The sequence below is a fragment of the Microtus ochrogaster genome, chromosome 7, assembly GCF_000317375.1.
Source record: "Microtus ochrogaster isolate Prairie Vole_2 chromosome 7, MicOch1.0, whole genome shotgun sequence".
Classification (NCBI taxonomy): domain Eukaryota; kingdom Metazoa; phylum Chordata; class Mammalia; order Rodentia; family Cricetidae; genus Microtus; species Microtus ochrogaster.
The window spans coordinates 79,284,793-79,293,200 of record NC_022014.1 but is presented as its reverse complement, the minus strand read 5'-3'; the positions used below and the strand labels follow the sequence as shown (position 1 = coordinate 79,293,200).

General features: G+C 48.0%; 1 protein-coding gene across 1 annotated transcript in view; it reads left to right on the top strand.

Moving 5' to 3' along the window:
* The first annotated feature begins 586 nt into the window (after positions 1-586).
* Srp68 (signal recognition particle 68) overlaps positions 587-8,408 on the top strand; it is a 31,313-nt gene continuing 23,491 nt past the window's right edge. Inside the window, 3 exon segments of the mRNA XM_013347638.2 lie at positions 587-785; positions 3,199-3,265; positions 7,365-7,478. Of these exon segments, the coding sequence (XP_013203092.1) occupies positions 611-785; positions 3,199-3,265; positions 7,365-7,478 (356 nt within the window). The 5' untranslated portion in view covers positions 587-610.

Here is an 8,408-nt window from a genome sequence, read left to right as displayed (position 1 = left end):
TTTTGGTTTTTCGAGACAGGGTTTCTCTGTGGTTTTGGAGCCTGTCCTGGAACTAGCTCTGAAGACCAGGCTGGTCTCGAACTCACAGAGATCCTCCTGCCTCTGCCTCCCGAGTGCTGGGATTAAAGGCGTGCGCCACCATCGCTCATTTCTTGAGTTCCCCTAGCTGAAATACATTGCAATCAGGAAACCCAAGTGTTCAGGCTTTCGCTTTCTCTCCCCCCCCCCATTTTCTTTAAATAAGGTCTAACTATTCAGTCCAGGCTGACCTCGAACTCGAGGCAATCCTCCAGCCTCAGCCTCCCCAGTACTGGGATTAGAGGCGCGCGCCACCACCCTTCGGTGCAGGGATGCATGAGGCGGGTGTCTTTCTCCAGTCCTCCAGCCCTCGGTGGACTGGAGGTGGGGTAACAATGTCCTCAGGAACGCCAGGACCTACAGCCACCCGGGACGCGCAGGCGCACACCGACACGCGGCTAGGCTTAGGAAAAACGCTGTCGGCGGCGGAAACCTCCAGTGTCCCGTCGCCCGGCAGGGAAGGAGCCGCTCTCTACGGTCGCGCGTCGTCTCGTCTCCTCTATCCCGTCCTGCTTTGCGGCGCAGGGGCAAGATGGCTGCTGAGAAGCAGGTCCCGGGTGGAGGTGGTGGCGGCGGCGGCGGCAGCGGCGGAGGCGGCGGCAGCGGCGGTGGACGCGGTGCCGGAGGAGATGAGAATAAAGAAAACGAACGCCCTTCAGCCGGATCGAAGGCAAACAAAGAATTCGGGGATAGCCTGAGTTTGGAGAGTATCCTAGAGCGGTGGCCTAACTAGCAATGACTACGTGTCGATCTGGAGGGCTGGGGGCGGGAGAGGCAGCGGGTGCCGGCCCCGGGCTGCGGAGGCCGAGGCGTGCGCTTTCCTCTGCTCTTCCTTTTCGGCACTCACAGGGCCAGGGTTTGCCTCTCGTCCGGGCTTTCCTCGCACACTCCTCGCCTTCCAAGGATTTCCCCCAGGTGGTGTGGAGATGTTGGGCAGCTTCCCTCCGTTGCCCCTCAGATGTCCAGCTGGAGGGCTGAGCTGGGTTGACACCCTGGCCACCCCGCAGGACGCCAGGTTGGCACCTCGAGCCCCTGAACTGTGGAGAGGAAAGCGCAGCCTTCACTTTTCAGCGTAGGGCCATGGTCGGACAGCTGTTAGGTGCTGGGTGCCTTGAAAGGCTTCTTACCTGTGTACTTTGTTTTATATCATGTGTGATGTGTGTGGTCTTCTGAGTAGGTCAGTAGGCATTTTGTCTTGTCGAGGTATTCGCGAAGAGCTGGAGGAATCACCTTCTTGGATGTATGAGTCCGCGTGGGTGTAGGTGCGTGTGTAGTGTGTGCAGGTCAGAGGTCAACATTGTCTTAACTCACTCTGCCGTATTCTTTGAGACTGGGGTTCTCACTAGAACTGGATTTTACCGTCTTCGATAGGAGCTCACTACAGGGATCTTTCTGTCTCTGGGATGACATATGCAAACCACATGCCTTTTTCCATGAGTTCTCGGGAGTTACAGTCGTGTCTTCAGGCTTAGACAAAAGTCCTTTAACGACTGAGCAATCTTGCCAGCTCTCAGGAATCATTTCCTGGTTTTTATTAGTTTATATATCATTTGTGTGGTTGCAGTAGTAGTACGTGGCTTTTTTGGTTTTGTGTGCTTTTAAATATTTTATTTTATTTTTTTAAAGTTTATTTGATTTTTTATTTTATGTGCATTGGTGTGATCCCCTGCAACTGGATCTTCAGACAGTTGTGAGCTGCCATGTGGTTGCTGGGAATTGAACCCAGGTTCTCTGGAAGAGCAGTCAGTGCTCTTAACCACTGAGCCATCTCTCCAGCCCCGCTTTTAAATATTTTAAAGTGTTGTGTTTGCCTACATATGTGTGTGTGTGTGTGTGTGTGTGTGTGTGTACTACATGTGTGCCTGGTGCCCACAGAGGCCTGAAGAGGGTTCTGGATTCCCTGGAACTGGAGTTACAGATGGTTAAGCGCCTCCATGTGGGTGCTGGGAATTGAACCTGGGTTCCTCTGAAGAGCAACAAGTGCTCTTAACCACTGAGCTGTCTTTCCAGCCCATTTTTGTGTTTTTGAGACGAAAGTTTTGCAGTGTAGCCCAGTCTGGCCTTGAACTCCTGCTCATTCTCTCTCTGTACCTTCTGAGGGTTGAGATTAGAAGCACAGACACCACTGCCTGGGTCCTTTGTGCTTTTTAAGATGCATATCAAATGGAGATGATTTAGAGGAACTTCTGAAATAAAACAGCTTTCTGTGTAAATTCTCCCGGACTTGTGGCTTTGCTTTTGCTCTGGTAGTGTTATGTCATCTTTTTTTTTTGTTTGTTTTGTTTTTTTGTTTTTGATTTTTTGATATGTGCATTGATGTTCTGCTTGCTTGTATGTTTGTGTGAGGGTGTCAGATCTTGGAGCTACAGACAGCTATGAGCTTCCATATGGGCGTTGGGAACTGAACCCAGGTACTCCGGAAGAACAGTCACTGCTCTTAACCACTGAGCCATCTCTCCAACTTGTATCATTCTTAATAAATATTAGAATGCCCTAGTTTTATTATGAACTCCAGGAAGGAGGAAAAACTTGGATATTTTTTTTTTTTTTTGGAAACTGGCTTATCTTGGTTGATGTGTGTTGATCATAGGTTTTGGAAGCATTGTAGCTGTTAAGGAAAGTTAAGTTTGGCCAGCACTGGCAGCACCGAGACATGTAGTTAGCCCCTGTCATACATAACCAGTCTGTTTGCATGAGTGCTGTGTGAGGTCCAGGTGGACAGCATTGAAATCCAGCAGCTTTGTTTCGTCTGCTAGGTTTCCGCGTCGCCTACCAGACTGCCCTCCCCTTTGGTCTGAAAATAGTAACATCTGGGACAATTCACTCTTCTGTAAACTTAGCCTTGTCCTTTGACAAGATAACTGTTGAAAATGTTGACGAAAGAATCCAGGGTTAGGGTCCTCAGGCTCTCACGGGTGTTCAGAGGTCACCTACGATCATTGGAAAACACAGGTATTCACATCATGATTCATAACAGTAGCAAAACTACAGTCATGAAGTAGCAATGAAAATCATTTTATGGTTGGGGGTCACCACAACATGAGGATCTGTATTAAAGGGCCGCAGCCCTAGGAATGCTGGGAACCACTGCTGTAAGCTTTTCCTTGATCTTGGCTCTAGTTCTTCAGATTATTAAGGAGTCCCAGCAGCAGCATGGCTTACGGCATGGAGACTTCCAGCGGTACAGGTCAGTGTCCTGAACACAATGTGGCAGTAATTGTGATACTTTATAATGTAGCTGCTTTTGTTAATTTCCTGCTCACTGCTGTATAAAAAAGTATGCCGAGATGGTGCAGCTTTGCATTTTTGTTTTGTGTTCCTCTTGTCTGTGGGTTTTTTTTTTTTTTTTTTTTTGTTTTTTTTTTTTTTTTTTTTTTTTTTTTGAGATGGTGTTTCCCTATGTAGCAATCCTGGTTGTCCTGGAATTCATTTTATAGACCTGGCTAGCCTACAAAGACTCACAGAGATCAGTCTGCCTCTTTCCAAGTGCACCACTGCCTGATAGAATTTTAAAATTATATGACTCAATGGTTAAAAGCACTGGAGGATCTGGGTTTGATTCCCGGCACCGAGACGGGTCTCGGGAAGTTGAAAACCCTCAACTCCCCTGTCAGCACTGCGTGTATCTAGTGCACAGACGTACATGCAGGCAAGCACTCATACAGCACTGTGTGTATCTAGTTTACAGACATACGTGCAGGAGAACACTCATACACATAAAAATATAACTATCAGTGTGGTTTGTGTGCTGGCTGAGGTCTGTTGTGGCCTTTGACTAAGGAGGTTAGGAGGGTCTCTGGGTAAAGTCACTCTTTTTACTCTAAAAGTATTTTATGGGAGAAAACTGAGATTCTGTGTAACAGGAAGGCTACCTGTTAGTTTTTTGGCTGCCCAGACTCCCTAAGTAACCACAGAGAAACTGTATTGATTAAATCACTGCTTGGCCTATTAGCTCTAGCTTCTTATTGGCTAGCTCTTACATCTTATTTTAACCCATTTCCATTGATCTGTGTATCACCATGAGGCTGTGGCTTACCGGCTAAAGTTCTGGCCTCTGTATCCAGTGGGCTACATGGCTTCTCTAAACTCCGCCTTCCTTCTCCCAGCATTCAGCTTAGTGTTGTCATTTAGTGCTATTGTCTCTCCCCCCAGCTCTACTCTTTTGCCCCATCACAGGCCAAGATAGTTTCTTTATTAAACAGTGGCATTCACAGCATACAGAGGGGAATCCCACATCAATTCAGGAATGTGTGTTCCTGTTAGGCTTATATTCATGTATATTCTGTATGTGCTCATAGTGTGCAGTTGGTTTTATGACTTATAAGCTAATATTTTGATACTTAAACTGACTGAGGCTTGGTCAGCAGAAACCCTTTCAGATGGGCTCTTTGACATAACTGACCCCAGTCTTCCCTTATTAAGTCAGGTATATCATAGTCATATTTTCACATATAGTATATTGCACCCTTTTCAGATGCGGCTTTATTTTTATTGGGATTGAACTCAGGACCACTGCATGCTTGGCAAGATCTTTATTACTAAGCTACAGCCCCATCTCAGAGTGCATCTCAGAGTGCATCTGTCTTAGGTGTAGTTGGGTTAGTGTATTCTTGAAACAGGGTCTGTGTAGTACAGTGGCCTCCAACGTGCTGTCTTGCCACCTGCCGAGTGTCTGGTTTACAGGTGGGCACCTGACTTATGTTTTGTTTTTTTGGAGGTAGTCTTACTCTATAACTCTTACCTCAGAATTGCTATGTAACCAGGCTAGCCTTGATCATCTTAAGTCAGCTTGCCACGTGCTGGTAGTTCAGGTGTGGGCCTCCACGCCTGGCAGTCTCAGGTTGTTGTTTTTTGTTTATTTTATGATCCCGGAAGTTACACACAGAAGCTTAGACACACTGGTGTGTGCTCTGTTGCTGTGTTCATCCCTGAGTCTTGCGTTTGGAGGCAGCATCTCACCCTGTGGCTCGACAACTGTCTATAACTCCAGTTCCAGGGGATCTGATGTCCCTTCGGGCCAGTGCCCATGGAGAGCAGAAGAGGGCGTTGGCTCCCTGGAGCTGGAGTTACTGCTGGAGGCTATGAACTGGCCACCTGATGTGGTGCTGGGGATGCAGCACGGGTCCTCAGGAAGGGCAGCAAGTGATCTCGACCATCAAGCCTTCTTTCTTGCCCTTCGTCTTAGTATGCTTTTATCTACTTTGTGTTCACATGTGTTTGTATGTGGGTACGTGCATGCCAAGGCACACATGGAGAGGTCAAGGGACAGCTTGAGGAAGTCCGTTCTCTTCCTTCCAGCACGTGAGTCCCGAGGATGGAACTCGGGTTATCGGCTTGTCGTTGGCTTGGCAGCTGATATCTTCCCACTGAGCCATCTCCCTGACCCCAGTTTTGGTCTATTGATGGCATCCAAGGAAGACTTACTAGGGTTCGGGGCCAAGTGGAGCAGCGTGAGGAGAGCGAGGAAGCAGAGAGCAGAGTTCAGGAAGTTCTACTCTAGTTACAGGAAGTTTGTGTGCGTGGTGCACACGTGTCCCTTTTAACAGAATGAGCCCACACTCACTGGGTCCCCTGCACCAACGTAACCTGGCAGCCTGGGAAATGTTCTCTGTGCTAACTGCTCCCTTGCTGGAGGAAATTCTGAGCATATTCTTTCCTTGTTTGGGGTCGCACTTGGGTATTGTCTAGTCACATGACTTCAGTTATTCAGGCGCAGCTTGATGATGGTTGGGAGCAGCTCTCTTCCACGGTTTTCTTACACAGCAGGTTTTTTTTTTTTTTTTTGGAGCAAACCTCACCAGGCTGACGGTTGCTAGTAAGCAGATGCTGATTGTGGTGGGGACTTGAGCAGCTCTGAACTTGTCTGGCACAGCAGCTGCTGCTCCTCACAGCTGTGGTCTCATGCGGGCCACACCTCCACGGAGACTGTCTCGCACTCTCTCGTGTGTTACTTTTCCTTCCAGCAGCAAAATTTTTTGATCTGTACTCTAGCCTACTACGTAGGGTGAAGCTTGTCCAGCTCCTTAGGCAAAGACTGTAGTTACCCTGTCCAAAGCACAGGGCTGGCTCCGTCTTTCTTTCATTTTGAGTTTCTTATAGCATATGAATTTATAAACACTTAAAACAGTGGAACCAGAACAGATGAATCTCTTTGTTATTCTAGAGACCTAGAAATAAATAAGGATCGAGGGCATTTTGATTTCAGAATTAGACTTTACTATTTATTTATTTGGGGTTTTGGGACAGGGTCTTATAGCTCGGGCTGACTATGTAGACAGAATTTGTTTTAAACTCCTGGTCCTCTTGACTTGATCTTCGCACTGTATGTGCACCGCCATGCCTGGCTCTTGTGTTTAGTCCGCGTTCTTGCAGCTATTAAGAATGTGTGTGTGGCCGGGCGGTGGTGGCGCACGCCTTTAATCCCAGCATTCGGGAGGCAGAGGCAGGTGGATCTCTGTGAGTTCGAAGCCAGCCTGGTCTACAAGAGCTAGTTCCAGGACAGGCACCAAAAACTTCAGAGAAACCCTGTCTCGAAAATAAAAATAAAAAAAAAAAAAAAAGAATGTGTGTGTGGAAGCTGGGCGGTGGTGGCCATGCCTTTAATTCCAGCACTCGGGAGGCCGAGGCAGGCGGAGGATCTTTGTGAGTTCGAGACCAGCCTGGTCTACAAGAGCTAGTTCCAGGACAGGCTCCAAAGCCACAGAGAAAGCCTCTTGCGGGGGGGAGGGGAAGGATGTGTGTGATTCTGAAAGCTGGAGAGATGGTTCAGCTGTTAAAAGCATTGACTGTGCTAGGACTCCGCTTTGAGTCCCACATGATGGCTCCTAACTGACTGTAACTCCAGTCTCAAGGGAGCTGACATCCTCCTGGCCTGTGAGGGTACCAGTCACATAAGTGGTGTATAGGCATGCATGTAGGCAGAACTCCCATACACATAAAAATTAAGAAAAAAAGAATCTTTTAAAACTGTGATAATGAGGTAATATTTAAATATTTTAAGCAAGACATTTGGCTAACACATGTAATCTTAGCACTTGATAAACGGAGGCAGGAGGATTACCTTGGAATTTGAGGTCAGCCTGGTCTAATAGATGCTATGGTGCTTTGACGTATAGGTCTGTAGAATTCCTTTGTCCTCTGTTGCAGCAGTCACATTGGCCCTCGTGTTTGACAGGTGACGTCACCGTAAGCAGTCCTCGGAACCTTTGCCCCCCTTTATTATAGACTGTTCTGTTCAAAGTACTACCGGCTGAGCTGAGTGGACCTCGATTTGTGTTTCCTCACAGGGGCTACTGCTCTCGAAGACAAAGGCGTCTCCGGAAAACACTCAACTTTAAGATGGGGAACAGACACAAATTCACCGGAAAGAAAGTAACCGAGGAGCTCCTGACTGATAACAGGTGCCAGGCTCTAAGTTCTGGACTGCACAGTGCCAGGTGGCACATCTGGCTCTTGAATTCTCTCGTGTGCCTGCCCTCTGAGCAGCTCTGCTCTGTGGGGTGGCTGTGCTGTGCTCCTCCTGCATCTATCGGTGAAGAGATCCAGTAGCTTGCTCAAGAGCTGTGCGGGGGTTGGGGTGTAGTCCAGCTTGTGGAGTGCCTGTCTGGTACGCACAGAACCCTGACTGGGATTCCCAGTAGCTCACTTGTAATCTTGGAACACTTGGAAAATGGAGACAGGAGGATCAAGACTTCAGGGTCGTCTGGCAGGGCGGTGGTGGCATGCACCTTTAACCTCAGCACTCCAGAGGCAGAGGCAGGTGGATCTCTGTGAATTCGAGGCCAGCCTGGTCTACAGAGTGAGTTTAGTTCTAGGATAGCCAGGGCTGTTACACAGAGAAACCCTGTCTCAAGAAACAAAACAAAAACAAACAAGCAAAAAGAATTCAGGGTTGTCCTTGGCTGAATAGCAATTCTGAGGGCAGAATGAGTTGTGTGAGGCCCTATCCCCGTCAGAAAAGACAGTGTGTGGAGTAGTTTCTGGAGCTTTGGTGTGGACCAGCTTCTTCTCTTGCCTCCTGTTTGCAGGCTGCAGAGGCAGCTTATTGCTGGAGTGCTTCCATGCAAGAAAACCTAGGGAGTAACCCAGCACAAGGAAGGGGCAAGCAGCAGGACCCTGGGGTTTGCGGGCGAGCCAGTCCAGCCAATCAGTGAACTTAGCAAGAGACTGTCTCAAAGTGGAGACTGTAGAGATGATGCCCTCGTTGACGTCTGACCTCCGAGTGCATGCACATAGACATGCACACACAGGTGTATATACCACACACAAAACAATTTTGTTTAGTTCGTTAGACTGAGTTCTTTACCAAAAAAAAAAAAAAAAAAAAAAAA